Genomic DNA, 21,908 nt, shown 5'->3' with positions numbered 1-21,908 from the left:
ATGTTTGTTTCATTTAAGACTTACATGTATAACCAGAGAATTCTAGCTTTTAGAATACGGGTCAATCGCGCGATATTTATTCAACATATTGTGGCCGCTGCTTCCATAAACTTCTGTGTATGACCCGTCTATACTTATATAAAATCATGATATATCCAATATAACACTTTGATTAATTACAGCACTGAGAGTATATATATATATTTCTTTTGTAAATTTAGCCTTTACACAATTTATAATTATAATTTGAAACAATATTTATATCTTTAAATGTAATTTAAACCTTTATATAATTAAACAATGTATTTTTAATTTCTTTGTACATGTAATTCAAACCTATACATATTTAAATACAGTATTTGAATTTTTGTATATAATTTTTTTTACGGGGAATGAATTTGTAGGCATTCTAGACTATTTTTAGATCCCATAATCGCATATTCTATTTATTGAATAAATAATGTTAGAAAAACAATTAAATATTCCATAACAGCATGCAGTCAGACACCATATTGTATAATAATAATAAAAACCCAGTATCTTACCATTAATATTACACTGAACCTGTTGATAAGAGATGAAGGGTTGTAATAATGTTACACTGAACCTGTTGATAAGAGAGTAGGGGGTGTAGGGGGGGGGGGTGTGTAATAATCGATTTACATAGTAGTCTTGCACTGATCGTCCATTTTAGGGATTCTGGCTACCTTTCAAACAATAATATTGTGAAAGTTGAATTTTTAAAGTGAATATCCGTCCAAAAAGGGTTCAAATCTATTGAGTATTTACAAAGATATGATAAATCGCAAATTTCGCAATATTCGACATCCTCTGTTGACGATATAAACAAGCCAACGCCACCTATAGGTGTTAGGTAAAGTCTTTCGATGGGTTTATTTCAAATCCGATGGAATCCAAGCCGGGAGATTGTCTACCGTTGATATTTTGATTTTGTTTTCTTAATCACCTGTTCAATAATTAAATTGAGTAAATTTTAGTGCCAATTCAGTCCTGGAAAATTTGATATTCTCCGAAATATATAAATGACGCACATTGGCTTTAACCTATGTTTTAAATGGCGCACATGGGCTTTTACATACGTTTTAAATGACGCACATAGGCTTTAACCTATGTTTTAAATGACGCACATTGGCTTTAACCATGTTTTAAATGGCGCACATGGGCTTTAAACTACGTTTTAAATGGCGCACATAGGCTTTAACCTATCTTTTAAATGACGCACACAGACTTTAACCTATGTTTTACATGACGCACATGTGCTTTAACCTATGTTTTAAATGACGCACATAGTCTTTAATCTATGTTTTAAATGACGCACATGTGCTTTGACCTATGTTTTTAATACCGCACATAGGCTTTAACCTATGTTTTAAATGACGCACATAGGCTTTAATCTATGTTTTAAATGACGCACATGTGCTTTAACCTATGTTTTAAATGACGCACATATGCTTTAACCTATGTTTTAAATGACGCACATAGGCTTTAACCTATGTTTTAAATGAACCAAATCGTTATTTGAATTCCAGTTCATTCTATTTGACAGTTTGATTAGTTTCCGTTCACGGTGTTCAGATTACATGGTTTTAATAAAACATTGTTATTTTGGCATCAAAACAAACCCTCGTCTTTTCTAGGTGGTTGTTGTTCTCGGATATCTTCATCTAAGTTTGGTATTGCGGCTCCAGTGACGCTATCTGTTGGCATCTCTACAATATGTCCATAACCACTGGCTGTACGGTTTTCTCGGCTGTGATGCATACCATACAAGAAATACACCAGTAAACCTGGAAAAATTGATAAAAACGATTGAAATGAAATGGGGTTTAACGTCCTACTGTTCTGCTCCGACTGGGCTAATAAAGACGGGAAATTGGGTCTATGGCCTACTCTTATATCGAATTCCAAATGCCAAGGGATCTTTTACGTGCACGCCAATGTGTACACGGGACCTCGGTTTTACAACCCACCCGAACGACTAGACAGCTGTGGTTGTCAGGCCCATCGTCCTGCACCACTGACAAGGGGAAACCACGCCGATGAACTTTTTCGGCCAACACCGGGAGTGAACCCGCGGCCTCCGGGCTAGCAAGCCAGCGTCTTACTCACTTAGCCACCGTGGGTCCCTTGATAAAAACGATATTAGAGATGTTCCTATTGGACGCGACATATGTTTACAGCACTGTAGCAGCCAGTTGTGTAATAACAACCAGTTTTGCAATAACAACCAATTTTGAAACAACAACAAGTCTTGCAACAACAACATGTTTTGCAATAACAACCAGTTTTGTAAAAAAAATTAAATTATTGCAAAAATGCTTGATATTACAGAAGTGGAAAGTCGAGTGAACCATTTTGTCATTTTCATCATTACCGTGATAATTTTGTTCACCCTGATGATAGAATCGATGTATACATCATGCACGTTATCATCAGTATGATTATCGATGTATACATCATGCACGTTATCATCAGAATGATTATTGATGTATACATCATGCACGTTATTATCAGAATGATTATTGATGTATACATCATGCACGTTATCATCAGAATGATTATTGATGTATACATCATGCATGTTATCATCAGAATGATTATTGATGTATACATCATGCATGTTATCATCAGAATGATTATTGATGTATACATCATGCATGTTATCATCAGCAACACCATTTCCATACCCATTTTTATGAGAGTTGCGACAGTTTCTCATTATTGAAGTTTTATTGCACAAATGATTGATATTGTAAAACTATTTTAAAGTTCATCGGGAATTTCCCGTCGTGGTTCCCCTTTGTCGGTGATGCAGGGCAGCGGGCCTGGTAAGGGGCAGTGTATAGTCGTTCGGATGAGACCGAAAACTGAGGTACCGTGTACACACTGGCGGGCATGTAAAAGAACCCATGGCAGTTGGAATTTGATACAAGAGTAGGCCGTAGCACCGCTGTCCCAGAAAAATTTCCCTAATAGCACATCGTATGGCGTATGGCCGTCTTCATTAGCTCAGTTATATCACATCTCATTTCATTGCCCCGAGGTTTGGCACCCTGCCTACCGCCACACAAGCTGCCTTGTTACAGTATAATTGTATTCATTGATTTAAAGCTACATTCCCACGTACAAACTGTGTGATTTCATGATTTGGTGATATATCTGGACTAAAAACATATTCAAATTAAAGTTTGCTTCAAATCCCTCTCAAAACATTTTAATCACAAGGAAAATCTTTTTTTTAAGTAGCACTTTTGTCATGTTACTTGATTGAGAGAGGGTCCAATACCAGCTTAGCTTGTATTTGTCATTACTCGTTGTCTCATTTTTCTCACAACTGCTAGCCATTCGATCATCACATACAAACGTTCTCTACATCACTCGAGCAGACAACAAGCCGACGGGTTGCCAACACTGGCAGTCTTACATTTTTATCCTGTGCGCGCCCCATAGGTATATGGCCGAATGGTTAGCACGTGTGTGTTGTATCAAAGGGTCTGCCATTGAGTGAGCTGGCGTGGTTTCAATTTCTCAGTTGTACGTGACAATGAGTAGGGTCGTCTGTCCAACCTCGTGGGTTTTCTCCGGGTCCTCCGGTTTCCTCCCACCACTGCTAAAAACCCTACCCGCAAGCGAATTATTGCATCATATGTTAGTCCCGAAACGACCTAGTTTGTGTCGAGTGGATGTTAAAGCCCCATTCCGACAGAATATTCTGGCAAGTAAAGGATTCCCTAGTTGTACGGATGATACAAAAAACTTATAGCACTCATAAAATAACCTTGGCCATAAAACAAATAGTCGTATGTTTGTTTTAAATTGACTGAAATATTTACGGGACATTAAATTACATTCTTTTCTGGGTAGGGGGCGGGAAGTGGTCTAAAGTCTAATTTAAGTGACGTGATTTCAAACCCAAGCTTTGTATGTGACAAGAAGTGTGGTCACCTAACTAACCCCGTTTTCTCTTGCCGTCCATTTTCTTTAAACAGCTAAGGTCCCTATGCGCAACTGCAAGCAACTTGTTAAAGCGAGAATTTCATATTTTCTAAGAACGTCAAAACATAATTATTTCTATGTCTTTTGCTCAATAGGTTATCAACTCACTATTATACGATCATAGGCTTTATTTCCCAAACTTAAAAGTCATTGACACAGGAAATAATAACACAATTACCTCCCTTGTTTTCCTATCCACCCCATGGAATAGCTATCTTCAAACGTTTGATTTTGAAGTTGAAAATGATATTTTTGCCAATTTCTCAACTGGCAATAGTGAATTATAGGATTAATAGGATTATTCTTTAACAAGGTAGGACTGTTTATCGATACCATCTATATTAAGGCTTTATTTTAATAAATTTTAAAAATATAACCTAAAAATATGAAATTGTAATTGTAAATAACTACCCGATAAATAATTTCACGGAAATTCATTTTTAACATATACAGCATGAAATTGTAATTCAGGCGCATGGAATTTTTAAATATAATATGATACTAACAAAGCAAATCATTTTTTTTGTAACAAAATATACCAAACAAAATAAATCTATTTAATAAAACATCAATATTTATCTTTTATCTTTCAGCTGTAATAGAGAAAGGTGTTATGGCTAAATCAATATTAGCTATACTTTAAACAGCAAATGTAAGAAATTCTGTAAAACAGTGTACAAACGTTCAATGTAATACACCAAAGTTTACAGGGCGTATGGAAATATTCTTTAGAACAGCGATTTCTCTCCAGAGCCCATGTGTTTAACTGTCGTTTGTCTGTTCTGATTTGTCTGTTCTAGTTTTTTCTGTTCTAGTTCTGTCTGTTCTGGTTTGTCTGTTCTGGTGTGTCTGTTTTGGTTTTGTCTGTTCTAGTTTTGTCTGTTCTGGTTTTGTCTGTGTGTATGTCTGTTCTGGTTCTGTCTGTTCTGGTTTTGTCTGTGTGTATGTCTGTTCTGGTTCTGTCTGTTCTGGTTTGTCTGTGTGTATGTCTGTTCTGGTTTTGTCGGTTTTTTTGTCTGTTCTGGTTTTGTCGGTTCTTTGCCTGCATGTATGTCTGTTATGGTTTTGTCTGTTTTGTACGTTCTGGTTTGTCTGTTCTGGTTTTGTCTGTTCTTGGTGGTCTGTTCTAGTTTGACGTCTACGCTAGCGCTGTCCCCATCCTCCCTGTCCCCGCCCCCAACCTCTCGAGACTGAAATTTGATGTATAAGGATAGCTCGAGCTGGTGAGTGATATATGCACTTCCGGTTTTCTAGTTAATCTACTTCCGGCATCACGAAACTCCTAAGGAGATATTAAATATGAGGGGGTCTTGTTTACGCGTGTGCGTGAAATCACAAGGTCTGTCATTGAGTCAAGTGGTCGCCTGTCCAACTTCGTGGGTTTTCTTTGTGGTCACCGGTTTCTTCCCACTGCTAAAGACCCCTACATTAAAGGAAATTATTGAAATAAAATTGAACCACATGTTAGTCCCGAAATGACCTAGTTTGTGTCGAGTGGACATTAAAACTCCATTTCTCTATCTCTCTGTTAAATATGGCGAGGGTGTGAACAATTTCCAATCCTATGTTGTCGTTGCGGTTGGTTCCAACGATTATTGTAAGCAACCACGCCTGCTACCATGTCTAACTCATTTTAGACTTCTTTTATGGTTATGATAAAAACTATTTTTAGAATTACTGGTTTATTAACATGCAAGGTTTCGACGATGATACTCTCGTCTTTATAAGAGTGTTACGGCTCAATTACTAAATGACAACCAAGAAGTTCTTTTTATGGTCATTTCATTGGTCAGTTAACAATGGAGATTCAGAGTGAATATCCATACAGATTCTTTAAAGTAGCTAAGTCTCTAACTCAATATCATCCAAAATCTTCAACATTGAAAACACGATTTATTTGTCAAATTAAATCAACATTCATGTTGTGATCTTACCGGAAAAAGATGGGCTTTTGATATCAAATATTTATGACAAAATAAACATTTTACCATTGGTACACGAATCGTGTACCATAATGCGCTTCAGCCCCAGTTGTAACAAGAATCTCGAGGGACGAGGCTAGACACATTGCACCAAATCAAACGGCGTATGTAGACTGGAATAACCAGACGCTAGAAATTTGCACTTGATTGATACTGCTGGCTTATTTCGCCGAACATAACTGATTTGAAATTGGAGTAAAAACGGTAACCATTGAATGTAAATCAGTTTCTATACATTCATATTACAGTATTATATGCGTTGCGACCCACTTTTGTCAATTTCTAGGTCCCAAATGTTAGCGATTTAGCTCCTTTAAACTTTGAACTTCAGCTCTCTAAAGAGCTCAAAATACTTTTAATTTGACCTTTCAACTCTCCAAAGTTGAATCTCAAATTAGTTTTATTAATCAGATAAAATGACAATCGGGCGGTCGCCATGACAGATACGCCCACTTGGAGTATTCAGACTGGCAGCAGTCGAGTAATCAGTTGAAGTTAAAATATCATATAGCCATAAAAAAGGCCATGAAAAGTGTTTAAACTAGTGTAACATCTGCAAGCCTTTACTTTCAACCACATATTTTTATTGATTAAATTAAATGAAATGGGCTTTAACATCCTACGTTATCGTTCATCCCGATTTTCCAACGTGGTTTCCCCTTGTCAGTGATGCAGGACGGAGGGCCTGACAAGGACAGCTGTCTAGTCCTTCGGGTGAGACGAAAAACCGAGGTCCAGTGTAAACCTTGGAATGCACGTAAAAGATCCCTTGGCAGTTGGAATTCGATATAAGAGTAGGCGATAGTGCCGCTGCCCGGGCAAAATTTCCCGCACAGCACACTGTATGACGTATGCCCGTCTTCATTAGCCCAGTATAGGAGCAGAACAGTAGGACGTTAACCCCATTTCCTTTCATTTCATTTACATCCTACGTTTCTGAAATAAAATGTGGTTTAACATCCTACGTTTCTGAAATGAAATGTGGTTTAACGTCCTGCGTTTCTGAAATGAAATGGGGTTTAACGTCCTACGTTTCTGAAATGAAATGGGGTTTAACGTCCTACGTTTCTGAAATGAAATGTGGTTTAACATCCTACGTTTCTGAAATGAAATGTGGTTTAACATCCTACGTTTCTGAAATGAAATGTGGTTTAACGTCCTACGTTTCTGAAATGAAATGTGGTTTAACGTCCTGCGTTTCTGAAATGAAATGTGGTTTAACGTCCTGCGTTTCTGAAATGAAATGTGGTTTAACGTCCTGCGTTTCTGAAATGAAATGGGGTTTAACGTCCTACGTTTCTGAAATGAAATGGGGTTTAACGTCCTACTGTTTTGCTTCGAACTGGGCTAATGAAAACGGGTATACGCCATACAGTGTGCTATGAGGGAAATTTTGCCCTGACAGCGGCGCTACGGTCTACTCTTATATCGACTACCAAGGGATCTTTTACGTGCACGCCAATGTGTATACGGGAACTCGGTTTTTCGTCCCATCCGAAGGACTAGACAGCTGTCCTTGTCAGACCCTCCGTCCTGCATCACTGACAAGGGGGAATCACGCCGGAAAATCTGGATGAACTTGGTATACACATTGAAGTGTGCTGTGAGGGTAATTTTGCCCGACCAGTGGCGTTATAGCATACCCTGATTTCGAATTCCGACTGCCAAAGGCTCTTTTAGGTGCACGCCATCGTGTATACTCGACCTCGGTTTTCCGCCCCGTCATTGGCACCCGTTTTGCACCTCTGACATGGGGAAACCCCACCGAAAAATTCCGAGCAGGCCCTGATTTAACGAGAGAGGGGGGCGCCCCATGAGACCAAGTAAGCGCCCCCGTGAGACAGAGTCCCCTTAGGCCCAGTGCCAGTGCCGGCGGGTAATATTGGACTGTGTGGAACATGCTAGAGTCGATTTGTACCATATCTGACTCACCGTATATGTTTGATACTGGTTAATCATTATGATTATGATTATGATTATAATGTTGAAAACCGCATTGTGCGAGGGAGCACAAAAACTCAAAGCCATGATGCAATGCTCGTCATTGCGTCCCTCCCCCTCACTTAGACCCTGGTAGTACCACTAGTGAGTGGGACGACAGACTGTACAAATGTTCTGCCAACTCTTACAAAACAGGCCTAATAGACAGTTAGATCTCGAGATACTGTCCCATTGACTCCCATTTCTGGTCCTCTTGTTCACAAGAATCTGCTCCCAGGAATGACCTCAAATGCCAGGATATTGACTCAATTTTTCAAAAAAAATTTAGGGGGAGACCCCCCCCCCCTATTCGGGGTGCTCAGTATTATAGTCACTACCCCCAAGGTTCACAAAAATTTAATAACAAAATCAATAACAAATATTTTGTTGACATTCATTGTGGGGTGGGATTGTGGATGGCGCGTTAGATTTGTCGTGTAGACCATATTTAAATTCTATGAGAACAATATGATGTCGTTTTTTAAAGAAAATCCCTTGCAAAGTGGTGTAGATGAAAATGATGAAAGCGGAAATTCCTGGTCCGCAACCCGACAATACGGATACGTCATACGTGTGGGACAAATTCTGCTTGTCAAGAGTCTCTAATAATTATTATATTCTTACCTATGGCCATCCATATTACAAGACGAATCCAGGTGAGGTATGAAAGCGAAAACATCAGAGCTAAGTTAAGAAATATACTGACAGCAGGTAGCAGAGGAACGAATGGTATCTGTAATTAAAATTAAAATATTATAGAACGCAATAGAGAGACCAAACGATATCTGTAATTAAAATTAACATATTTTAGAAGGTAGCAGAGAGACCAAACGATATCTGTAATTAAAATTAACATATTTTAGAAGGTAGCAGAGAGACCAAACTGTATTTGTAAATAAAATTAACATAATATTGAAGATAGCAGAGAGACCAAACGATATCTGTAATTAAAATTAACATATTATAGAAGGCAATAGAGAGACCAAACGGTATCTGTAATCAAAATTAACATATTATAGAAGGCAATAGAGAGACCAAACGGTATCTGTAATTAAATTAACATATTATAGAAGATAGCAGAGAGGCCAAACGGTATCTGTAATCGAAATCAACTTATCAAGAGGCAACAGGGAGACCAAACGATATCTGTAATTAAAATTAACATATTATAGAAGATAGCAGAGAGACCAAACGATATCTGTAATCAAATTTAGATATTATAGAAGGCAATAGAGGGACCAAACGGTATCTGTAATTAGCATTAACATATTATAGAAGGTAATAGAGAGACCAAACGGTATCTGTAATTAGCATTAACATATTATAGAAGGCAATAGAGAGACCAAACGGTATCTGTAATTAGCATTAACATATTATAGAAGGTAATAGAGAGACCAAACGGTATCTGTAAACAAAATTAACATATTATAGAAGGCAATAGAGAGACCAAACGGTATCTGTAATAATAATTAACATATTTTAGAAGGTAGCAGAGGAATAAACAGTATCTGTAATTAGAATTAACATATAGTTCTAGCAGAGAAACAGATGGTATCTGTAATGAAAGTCAACCGGCTTATATTTTAATAATAATATATTCATTTCATACACAAAGGTATACATACAGAAGTTAGATACGATAATAATAATAATAATAATAATAATAATAATGTGTAAACCCTTATAATAATAATGTGTAAACCCTTATAATAATAATGGTAGTAATACTAATAATAAAATTTACAATAATTTGCTCCTTTAAATGTAAAAGATTGACCATCTAGGGTTAAACTAATATAGTACTCACCTGAAATGTCATAAAAGCGTCATTCTGCTCATGCGCTATAATAATCATGTAGGAGAAAACCACCATGGCGCCAAACAATAACATAAATATGACCAGCCACCAAGTTCCCGCCTTCAGTAACGGCATTCCATAAATTAAGGTAGACGTAAATAATGCCATGGAGATTGTCATCAGAACCACTGCGATAACAACTGCGTCACCAGGTTCATAATTTCTTAATATGGGTATATTTTTCAATCTTTGCCTTAAGCGTCCGAAATCGTCATGGCTCTTGGACTTTTTAAGAATAGTACTATTTTCTGTCGCGTAATCTTCTTCTTTGCCCGCAACTTCTTCCGGTTTCAGTTCAAACTGGCATTTGGAGACGGGTAAATAACGTAATATAATAATACATGCGGCCACTATGGTGTAAGCGGTTAAAGTTCCGATAGACATAAATTCGATCAAAGTATCTATGTCAAAAAATAATGCCATCAGACATGATATAAACCCAAATACTCCCACGGCGTACAGAGGTGTCTGCGTTTTTGGATGTACTCGAGCGAAACATTCGAACAGTAAGCCATCGTTAGCCATGGCATAAACGGATCGGGGTAATGAAAACGCTGTTCCCAACATTGACGTAGAGAGACCAAATAAAGTTCCCAGGGCTACGATGTATTTTGCCCAGTAGGCGCCTCGTGCTGCGAATGCCAAAGGGAATGCTGCCGAAGTGTCAGTCATTGTGTATGGTATCATTAAGGTCAAGGTTACGCTTACTAACATGTAGATAAAGGTCACAACCAGAAGAGACACCCCGGTTGCTATGGGAATCGACTTCTCGGGATGCTTGGACTCCTCGCCGGATACAGCGATACCCTCAAATCCGATGTAGGCGAAGAAGCAAGAAGCTGCCCCAGCCAAGGTTCCAGTGAATCCAAAAGGAAAGAAGCCACCGTTGTCCGTATTTGACCAATTATTGGTATCCGCAAAGTATAGACCGGCGCATATAATAAACAAGATAACACCACCATTGAATATGGTAAACACCGAATTGAAGCGGATACTGAACTTCGCACCCGTTGCTACCACGCAAAACATTACTATGGCGAACAGACATGCCAGGAAATCAGGATATTCAGAAAACCAAACACTATCTTTGCCAAGGTAACCAATATGAGTTATCGTTCCATTCCGGATTGCTTGGTGAAGCAGAGAATCAAAAGATGCACTCCAGGCTCGCGCTACAGCAGCTGCGCCGATGATGTGCTCCAAAAGAATATTCCAACCAATTACAAATCCCCAAATTTCTCCGACTGTAACGTAGGTGTATGAATAGGCTGATCCAGCTTTTGGTACTCTGGCACCAAATTCTGCATAACACAAAGCCGACAAAAAAGCGGTCATACCAGCAAAGAAATACGAAAGTACGGTTGAGGGACCAGCTTTGAGTCTAACTACGGCTCCAGTAAGCACGTAGATACCAGCACCAACCATGTGCCCTATGCCTAACAACGTGATGTCGAAGGTCGTCAAACATTTTCTTAAGGATGTTTCATGGAAATCTTCACTGATGGTCTTCTTTCTGGTAACCTGGTCAACAAACCGTTGTAACACACCCATTTTAACCTGAAAAACAGCAACAAACAAACTGAGATAATTCAGCTGGATAATCTAGATAAAGAGAGAGGGAGAGAGAGAGAGAGAGAGAGAGAGAGATAGATGGGGTTTAACGTCCACTCGACACAGACTAGGTCATTTCGGGACTAACATATGGTTTAATTTTATTTCAATAATTCGCTTGCACGTAGGAGTTTTTAGCAGTGGGAGGAAACCGGAGGACCCGGAGCAAACCCACGAGGTTCGAAACCACGCCAGTTAACTCAATGACAGGACTCATGATACAGCGTGCACGTGCTAACCATTCGACCATCCAACCCCCCTCTAGATAAAGAGGACATCAGGCCCATAATTAGGGGGGCGCAGGGGGAGCCAAGCCCCCCCTTACAAATAGTGTCCCCCCGCCCTGTAAAAAAATTGTTGACCATAAAAACAATAGATATACATTGTCCGTCAATTTTACAGCACCCCCTAAGAACACTTCCCGCCCCCTCGTTGCTCTGAGCTAGTTAGGGCCACAGAGGACATGTAATTGTTTTGGGCTGTATAGGCTACCGCGTAATAAATTGTATCGGATCTTTATTCCAGCCTAGGCTAAGAAGAACCTTCGGACATTTTTTTTTCAAGTCCGTGGCGCCTGTAGTGTTGACGACAAAAATGTGCCCAGATGTAGAGGCGTGATGAAAGATCTCTAATACTGACTAAACTGACAAGAAAATTGTGCATATTCGTTCGGATGGAACGAAAACCAACCGAGGTCCATCCGTACAAGTTACAATAAATATGGCAGTTGGAATTCGAACAAATGAGTGGAAACGTTTAACTCTTAGCACGCGTCGCACACGTCACCATAATGTCGGTCTCAAAATTGTTTATGGACGGGGCTCCAATACCATTTCATATAAAATTATTATTAATACTAGTAGTAATAGTGTGCAGAATTAAAGGAGGCGAGTCTCTAACTCAATATCATCCACAGTCTTCGACACTGCAAACACGACTTATTGTATTGGTCAATCTAAATCAACATTGATGTTGTTATCTTACTATAAGAGTTAGGCTTCTGGTAACAAATATATATATTTAACACAAAATGAAAATTACATTAAAAACAGAAACGACTGAATGTAAATCAGTTTATATACATTCATATTACATTATTATATGCGTTGTGACCCATTTGTGTCCATTTCTAGATGCCAAATAGAGATTTAGCTCCTTGAATATCAAATTAGTATCTTATTATTGTACCGACATACGCTGATTGGTTTATCGTTCTAAATATACGCTACATTCCAAGACCGGTTTTTTCTATATTACAAAACATAGAACAAGACACCAGATTTCCCTAGCGACACAACAAAACAAAATGACAACGTGAAGGATTACTGATTGCAAATTTATAATTAACTTTTAACCCACGCAACAAGAAAAATCAATAGAGAAGGAGACACTAGATCTTTGCTAATTATCCTCAAGCCCTGATGAAACAAAACGTCAAAATTCTCGTTATATTTTGACAGGGCCATGCGGTTGAACCGTTTGAAGTTCCATTCTCTGTTGAATAGATTTTTGTCGTCAGGGTATTGGGTGTGTGGGTGTGTTTGTGGGTGTGTGTGTGTGTGTGTGTGTGGGGGGGGGGGTTATCAGGTACAAAATACCGTCCACTATCTATGCGACAATTGAAAGCGAGAATTTCATATTTTCTAAGAAATTCAAAACATAATTATTTCTATGTCTTTTGCTCAATAGGTTGTCAACTCACTATTATACGATCATAGGTATCATTCGCACACTTAAAAACCATTCACCCCGGAAATAATAACACAATTACCTCCCTTGTTTTTCTATTTCCCCCCCCCCCCCCATGGAATAGTTATCTTCAAACGTTTCAATTTGAAGTTGAAAATGATATTTTTGCCAATTTCTCAACTGGCAATAGTGAATTATAGGATTAATAGGATTATTCTTTAACAAGGTAGGACTGTTTATAGATACCATCTATTTTCAGGCTTTATTTTAATACATTTTAAAAACATAACTTAAAAATATGAAATTATCGCTTTAAGCGTCGAGTTTAGCGACAAATATTACCGTAATATAAGTGGAGTAAGCACACTACACGACGTGTTTCGTCATGTGACACCTCTAAATGCATTTTAGTCGTCATCGCGTTGAATACTTCAATTTTGTACAAGGTTGTCAGACAGCGGCGTAGCCGTCTTAGCACAACGCCGGTCGAGTGCAGTGCGTTTATAGTATTCCAAGTAACGAGCTCAAATTGGGCGACTCTTGTATGTATAGAAAACTGGCTTCGTGAGTCCAGAAATATTCCAGAGTATCTTAAATAAAATTTTGAAAAAAAACCAGCCTATGTCGTCGAGTAGTGTGCGCCAGGCTTAAGAAGAAGATAACCAAAAGTAAGAGAAAAGTCGTATAATATAAAAGAGATGTTTTTGTAGAGGAAATAACTGGTAATTTTATGCATTTTCTACATTAGACTTTCCCTATTGATTAAGATTATTAGTTGTTACTTGTTTTTGTATATAAACCTTCTGTATATTATTTTCATTATCATTTGCTTGAAAACGTTGAGAGAACCCTCAACGAAACGTCGCTTTAAATAAAATAGTAATTGTGTTCCATATTATGTTTTTGTATTACGTATGTCAATTGCTAAATGCCGCTCAAAGAAGATTAACCTTTCTACTCACGATTTTCTACCGCAGATTTTCTCCAATGGGATTTATTTTTAGAAACTCGAAAATCAAAAGATGATTTTTTTACTTTTTGCTTTTGATTTTTTACTTTCTAATTTTGATGGCTATGCTATTACCAGAATCCATCAAATTTTGCCGGTCGGTCGATTGCCGTAGGCAATTCGTATCATTAAAGCAGTGTTCTGATGCTTAATTTATTATATTCGAGTAACCCTATGGTCGTATTGGGAGTCACAGGGGCTTACTCAATCTGATTAAAACACAGATCCTATTTCGTTTCGTTTTTATGGTTCAAAATTTCGTTTTACTTGTCTTTACTACACTAGGATTTGAGAGAGTTGTTATGTAACCAGCGTTCTGTTTGATGTGGGGGATTAGCCAATGAAGCGGTCTGTTGCTGCGAGTTCATGGCGTGCGAAGCGCGGAACTATGGGTATCCTACTAAAAAAATCAACGCTGATTCATTAATCAAATGCTTGACGCCATAGGGGCAAAAGTCGGCCGTATGGCCTCTGATGCGACCTCCCGTAACAACTGGTAAGATCTTCATGTAGTAGAGGCCATCGAAACTATAAAAAACGAAACGAAATATATATCTGTATTTTAATCAGATTGTAGCTTAGTGGATATGTTGCTTGGTTACTAATCAGGGCAACCTGGTGTTGGACGAGGGGGTTCCTTGGGATTTTCCTGTCTGGATTCCGCTTATCAACAGGACGAAAACCCGAGACCACATACCTACTCGCCGCCATGCACGTAAACGAACGCACGACAGTTTGTCTAGTCGAACGTTGCCCCATAGCACACTGCATGGTGTATGTCCGGTACCCCAGCAGTAGGACGTTAAAACCCCATTTCATTTCATTTCGGTGCAGAAAAGTAGGACGTTAAACCCTCTACATCAGTTCATTTTATCTTGTATGGTTGTATTGATTTCTTTCAGACTGATATTAAAACTAGATTCAGATTTCTGTATTTAATTGAAAAACGATTATTAGATTTCAGATCAGTGAGACGAAAAGCAATTGGATTATTTATATTTTTCGAATATTCTTACACAAGTGCAGCTGCTCTATGCGTGCGATTTCTTTGTCTTTTCCATCTCGATGGACTTTAATAGTTTTCAGGCACGACTACAGCATATTAACCAGTAATTGGACATCGATTGTTTCAAGCGGTGGGAGTCGAGTTGAGAATTATAAACTATAAGCGTAGACATTGTCGCAATGTATCTGTCAGATCTATTCACGCTTCCCATACAGATCTGACATCGTTAAACATCCAGGGAATATGTTTACAAAACGCTTAAAGCGATAATTTCATATTTTTAAGTTATATTTTTAAAATGTATTAAAATAAAGCCTTAAAATAGATGGTATCTATAAACAGTCCTACCTTGTTAAAAAAAATAATCCTATAATTCACTATTGCCAGTTGAGAAATTGGCAAAAATATCATTTTCAACTTCAAATTCAAACGTTTGACGATAGCTATTCCATGGGGGGAATAGAAAAACAAAGAAGGTAATTGTGTTATTATTTCTGGGGTGAATGGTTTTTAAGTGTGAGAATGATACCGTTGACAACCTATTGAGCAAAAGGCATAGAAATAATTATGTTTTGACTTTCTTAGAAAATATGAAATTCTCGCTTTAACGCTTGTATCGTTTTATCAACCATGGCATATAGTCGGGTCTGTGTCAACTGTCACCATCTATGGGTTTTATGTCATTCTGCAGAGAACTACTTACTTTGAAAATAGATCTGTGCCTTGAATGGCCGCTATATTGAAAATTAAGTTGACTAATTGGTTACGCGGTTCTAATCCCTTTTACATATTTCATACACACAAAGACTAAATAAACATTTCAATTTCGTTAAATATGAATATGGAAGCAAAAAAATACTACTCGGAATTAATCTTCTCGATGTAGGAGTTAAAATGTCGGTCAACTGATTTCGTGTCTATTCTCAAGTGAAGGTAAATGTAGACAGACAGCGTACGTTTCGTATGGTTTTATAACTTTTATATACATGTATTACTAAATATGTTCTATTACGGTTATACTTTCGTGAGATACGGTCTCCAGTAAGCAATCGATAGGCCTATTGGTCGAGAAAGTTCCTCGAGATTGTCTGTCGTGGTCCCCCCCTGTCTGTGGTGCAGGACGGGGGTTCTGGCAAGTGCGGTGTCTCGTCTTTTGGATGGGACGAAAACCGAGGTCCCGTGTGCACGTAAAAGAAACCTTGACAGTTGGAATTCGATATAAGAATAGGCCATAGTGCTGCTGTCCGGGCAAAATTTCACTCATAGAGAGAGAGAGAGAGAGAGAGAGGATGGGAGGAGAGAGAAATGGGGTTTAACGTCCACTCGACACAAAATAGGTCATTTCGGGACTAACATATTGTTCAATTTTATTTCAATAATTCGCTTGCGCGTAGGGGTCTTTAGCAGTGGGAGGAAACCAGAGGACCCGGAGAAAACCCACGAGGTTGGACAGGCGATCTTACTCCTTGTCACGTACAACCGGGGAATCGAAACCCCGCCAGTTGACTCAATGACACCCTTATGATACAGCGCCAACCTTCTAACCATTTGGCCATCCAACCCCCATTCCCCTCATAGCACAATGCATGGCGTATACTGGTTTTTATTATCTCACTCGGAGTAGAACAATAGGACGTTAAACCCCATTTCATTTTGTCAAATACATTACCATAAAGACTAGGTTTTCTCTCTCTCACTTCACCCGACACTACTGGTTCTAAATTCCTTAGTCGACAAAATTCGACATCAGCATGTCAGTGGTAATTAGATCGTTAAATAAGAAAGGTGTCGATCGTATGTCACGTTATGGCGTCCTACAGACTTTTCTCGATCTCAATGTCTATTTCAACGTGTAACTTCTCGTCACCTACAACTCTATTGTTATAAAATCTATGGAAATGAGTTTCTTCTTTTTTTTAAAGGAGCTAAATCGCTAATATTTGGGACCGAGAAATTGACCCAAATGGGTCGCAACTCATATAATAATGTAATCTGATTGTATATAAACTGATTTACATTCAATTGTTTCCGTTTTGACTCTTAATTTCAAATCAGTTATAGCAATTTCTAGCGTCTGGTTATTCCAGTCTATTGAACAGGTTCTCCAGTTGAATATGTCTAGCCTCGTTCTTTCTGGTCATTTGTTGCAAATGACGCTACAACGCACTATGGTACACGATTCGTGTACCAATGGTAAAATGTTTATTTTGTCTTAAATATTGGATATCAGAAGCCTGTCTTTTTCTGGTAAGATCACAACATCAATGTTGATTTGAATTGACAAATAATTCGTATTTTCAACGTGTATGACTTTGGATGATATTGAGTTAGAGACTTAGCTACTTTAAAATTAAAGATCACGATACAGCTAAACGAGGAGATTAACAAATGAAATGGGGTTTCTACACCAACTGGGATAGTGAAGATGGTCATGCGCCATACAGTTTGCTTAGACCGGAATTTAACCCAGAACAGCGGCACCACGGTCTACTATTATATCGAATTATAACTGTCAAGGGTTATTTTACGTGCACGCCAATGTATATACGGGAGTTCGGTTTTTCGTCCGAACCGAAAGACTATGCGTTGTTCCTTGCCAGACCCCCAGCTGCACCGCTGACCACGCCCGAAAAAACCCATTAATCCCAGAATCGAACACGAAACCTCCAAGTTAGCGAGCCGACGTCTTAATCGCCGAGCCACCGCGGCTACCTGTTAATCAAGACGGGTATACGCCATGCAGAGGGCTAACTCGTGAATTTGACTAAGAACAGTGGTACCTCGGTCTACTCTTATTTTCATTTCCAATACAAAGACAAAATTACACAGTCAATATTTTTGGCCACCACGTATTGTTCCACGAAAAACCTGCAGCGTGTGTATATGGATGTTGTTACTTTGCCTACCTTTTAAATATTAATTCAAAATATTCGAGTAAAGCATGGAAATTCAAAACGTTCGAGTAAAGCACGGATATGGATGTTCAAAACGTTCGAGTAAAGCATGGATATTCAAAACGTTCGAGTAAAGCATGGATATGGATATTCAAAACGTTCGAGTAAAGCATGGATATGGATATTCAAAACATTCGAGTAAAGCATGGATATTCAAAATGTTCGAGTAAAGCATGGATATGAATATTCAAAATGTTCGAGTAAAGCATGGATATGGATATTCAAAACGTTCGAGTAAAGGGTAAATAATTCGTCGATATACACAAATAGTTAATTAAATACAAAAGTTTTGTCATTAGCGCGATCCACAATGAAATTGGTATTTCCAAAATGTCAAAGCATCCCACAGAAACCAACTAAAAATAACTGACCTTTTGAGATTGGAGTTGATCACATTATTACATTATTAGACATACATTTGTAAAACATAGTTATTGGTATAATATAGATATATGAACTCGCTGTAATGGTGTCTCCACTTCACTGCTGTTTAGGACATAATCAGATATCGTTGATCACCGAAGCGTTAACGGGGATAAAAAGTGGTTAGTTAGGTTTGTTTGCACATTTTAATGAAACCCCCATCTTTTTTCACCAACCTGCACATATTGAAAGAAAACTCCTTTAACAAGAAAAACAATCTTAACAAACTTGTGAGGTGTTTTCATTTACATTTTAGATTATTAGACGGCCTCGAGGAATGTTATAGTGTTGGTTACAGTTGAAAGATATTTACCATGCAAAAATCTTTAGGGCTAATGGTGAAATTGTTATAGCGATGATTTATCTATCATCTTCAATAGAAGGCTTGATCTCGCCTTACATCTTATCAATAAAACTCGCGGTCGTTGCTTCGGGAACATGTCTATCTATACAACCCGCGCAATATCAAATCAGATTGTATTGCCATTTTTTAACGTAACTTTGTTTGTAGTACTAACGTAGTTTGCAGCTTCCCGTGGACGTTTTTATACAATAAAATTCATGTCATCGTATCTCATATGGACTAACACGAAGCCATTGCCTTCATTGTATTTCCGCTGTTTAGCTCTGCTTGAAAGCAAAATATTTGGTGTCAGGCTACAGATATCTAATCGGAGCTGATGAGTAATAATATATATAATAGATTCCTAACCCGTGTTATTGAAAATATAGATGTGACAGTTAGCTAACCTGTGTTATATTTTATATAGATCAAGTATGATTTATAATACAGGTCTAATCTCTATTATTGATGGGTGTGGCAGATAGCTAATTGACAAGTTCCGTATTACATTAAAGATACATTATGGGAGATTAGATAAAGAGTTGGTAGTTCTCACTATAATAGTTAAAAACTAGATAATGTAAAGGCAATTTGCTGATCATCATTACTAAAGGGTGGGGGGGGGGGGTGAATGGCCGAATGGTTAGCACGTGCGTGCTGTATCATAAGGCCTGTCAGTGAGTCAACTGGCGTGGTTTTGAATCCCCTGTTGTACGTGACAAGGAATAGGGTCGCCTGTCCAACCTCGTGGGTTTTCTCCCGGTCCTCCGGTTTCCTCCCACTGCTAAAGACCCCCTATGCGCAAGCGAATTATTGAAATAAAATTGAACCATGTGTTAGTCCCGAAATGAACTAGTTTGTGTCGAGTGGACGTTAAACCCCATTTCTCTCTCTCTCTTATGACTAAATTCGGTACGATAAAAAAAACATAGTCTCGATTATCCTCGTGGATTTTCTCCCGGTCCTCCGGTTTCCTCCCACTGCTAAAGACCCCCTATGCGCAAGCGATTTATTGAAATAAAATTGAACCATGTGTTAGTCCCGAAATGACCTAGTTTGTGTCGAGTGGACGTTAAACCCCATTTCTCTCTCTCTTTTATGACTAAAGTCGGTACGATAAAAAAAAAACATAGTCTCGATTATCCAGTTTTTTAATTTAATTATCGATGAGCGTTAAGCAGCAGATATGATTGTAATCCAGAAAATATCGCAGGCTAACGATGACATCGAGAGGTGATTATGGTCTGGATAAGTTATATGATATAATACAGGTCTAATCTCTATTATTGATGACTGTGGTAGATAGCTAATTGACGTGTTACATGTTACATTAAGTATGATTTATAATACAGGTATAATCTCTATTATTGATGACTGTGGTAGATAGCTAACCTGTGTTATATTTTACATAGATCAAGTATGATTTATAATACAGGTATAATCTCTATTATTGATGGGTGTGGCAGATAACTAATTGACGTGTTACAATAAAGTCTCTGAACTTCATTTGATAGATTGTTAATCCCTTGCGAACTACACTATTGAATATTATGACAGTGGAATAGCCAAACGTAATATCTATCCAAGAATGGCCCAATTACGATCGGAATTCCTGAATTGTGATTTGTTTTGAAATAAATGTTAAAGAATCATTTTGACTTCAGTTTAGCCTGGTTTAAACCGTGGAAACTTTGATATATTTTTTTAAACATGTAAATGACGCAGGGAGCCTTTAATATATTACACGTTCATTGCATTATTACATAATACTATGTTGACTTGTGTTAATGAAACTATGGATATATTACAGATAACTAATTGACACTGGCCAAACGTGTGTTGTTCCTAATAAGGAAATGAAATGGGGTTTAACGTCCTACTGTTCTGCTGCGACTGGGATAATGAAGTCGGGCATGTGCTATACAGTGTGTTATGAGCGAAATTGTGTCCGAACAGCAGGAGCTATGGCCTACTCTTGTATCGAATTACAACTGCCAAGGTTTATTTTACGTGCACGCCGATGGGTACATGGGGCCTCGGTTTTTCGTCCCATCCGAACGACTATACATTATCCCTGGCCAGGTCAGATGAACTTTCTCGACCAACACTGGGATCGAGCACGAAACCTCCAGGTAAGCGTGTCGTCGTCTTACTCACTAAGCCACGGTTACGCCTTCATAAAATGGACGTAACGATTCGGAAACTGACACTGGGTGTTAATATACAATGCTGACATGTGTTAATGACAATATGTATATGACAGATCGCCAATTGACAAGTTATGTTTAACACTATATGACAGCGCTGACCTGTGATGTTCACAAAATGGGTAACAATTTTATAATTGACAAGTTATGTTAATAATAAGTGCAGGAGGACCACACTACAAACAAATAGAACGAATACGACAAACTTGTGGGCAAAACAAACCTGTGCTAACGATAATATGGATCTAACAGGCAGTTAATTGGCAATTTATATCAATATTACACTATGAGCAAATTTATATGGAAAACAAAATTTATATGGTAAACAATCGAAATTGTGCTGTGTTGTTTATAATGCTCAGTCGCAAATGCCACAAGGATTATGTGCGAATTTATTTGAACGCTAAAATAAACACAACTATGACCTTGCTTTTAAGTTTGAAACTAAATAATATTGTGAATAATATTGAACAACAACACATACCATATGGTGGATTTTACACGCTGATATTCGCCTGAACCGCCTTAACCACTGTCAACCCAAGTGAATCGATATTTACTGCTTGGTGATAAATACTGAATTATACCGTCACATATGTCTCGTAAATACCTTAATATAAGAAAACTCTTTCATAAAAAATCTTACCGGTGTAGGTTCACTTGCTGGCACTGCGCTAGTCTCCGACATTCAGACACAAATAACAATATTTAAATCACTGCCATGCCTTCTAATGACATGCTAAGATAGAGTAACAGAACTGCCGGGCTGTCTATAACAGATCAATCTCTGTCTGGATAAACGGGGCAACACTGGTGCTTATGATTGGTA

General features: G+C 38.1%; 1 protein-coding gene across 1 annotated transcript; it reads right to left on the bottom strand.

The window, feature by feature from the left end:
• Positions 1 to 370: 370 nt before the first annotated feature.
• LOC126828864 (cationic amino acid transporter 4) lies at positions 371 to 21,858 on the bottom strand. The gene is made up of 5 exons (XM_050558938.2): positions 21,726 to 21,858; positions 9,787 to 11,394; positions 8,604 to 8,712; positions 1,644 to 1,808; positions 371 to 564 (listed from the first exon to the last, which is right to left on the bottom strand). The coding sequence occupies exons 1-5, from the start codon at positions 21,765 to 21,767 to the stop codon at positions 554 to 556; spliced, it is 1,935 nt and encodes a 644-aa protein (XP_050414895.1). The 5' UTR covers positions 21,768 to 21,858; the 3' UTR covers positions 371 to 553.
• Between the last annotated feature and the right edge of the window lie 50 nt (positions 21,859 to 21,908).

Source organism: Patella vulgata, chromosome 7 (assembly GCF_932274485.2).
Source record: "Patella vulgata chromosome 7, xgPatVulg1.2, whole genome shotgun sequence".
Lineage (NCBI taxonomy): Eukaryota > Metazoa > Mollusca > Gastropoda > Patellidae > Patella > Patella vulgata.
Note: the sequence above shows the minus strand (reverse complement) of the source record. Positions and strands in the feature narration are given on the sequence as shown.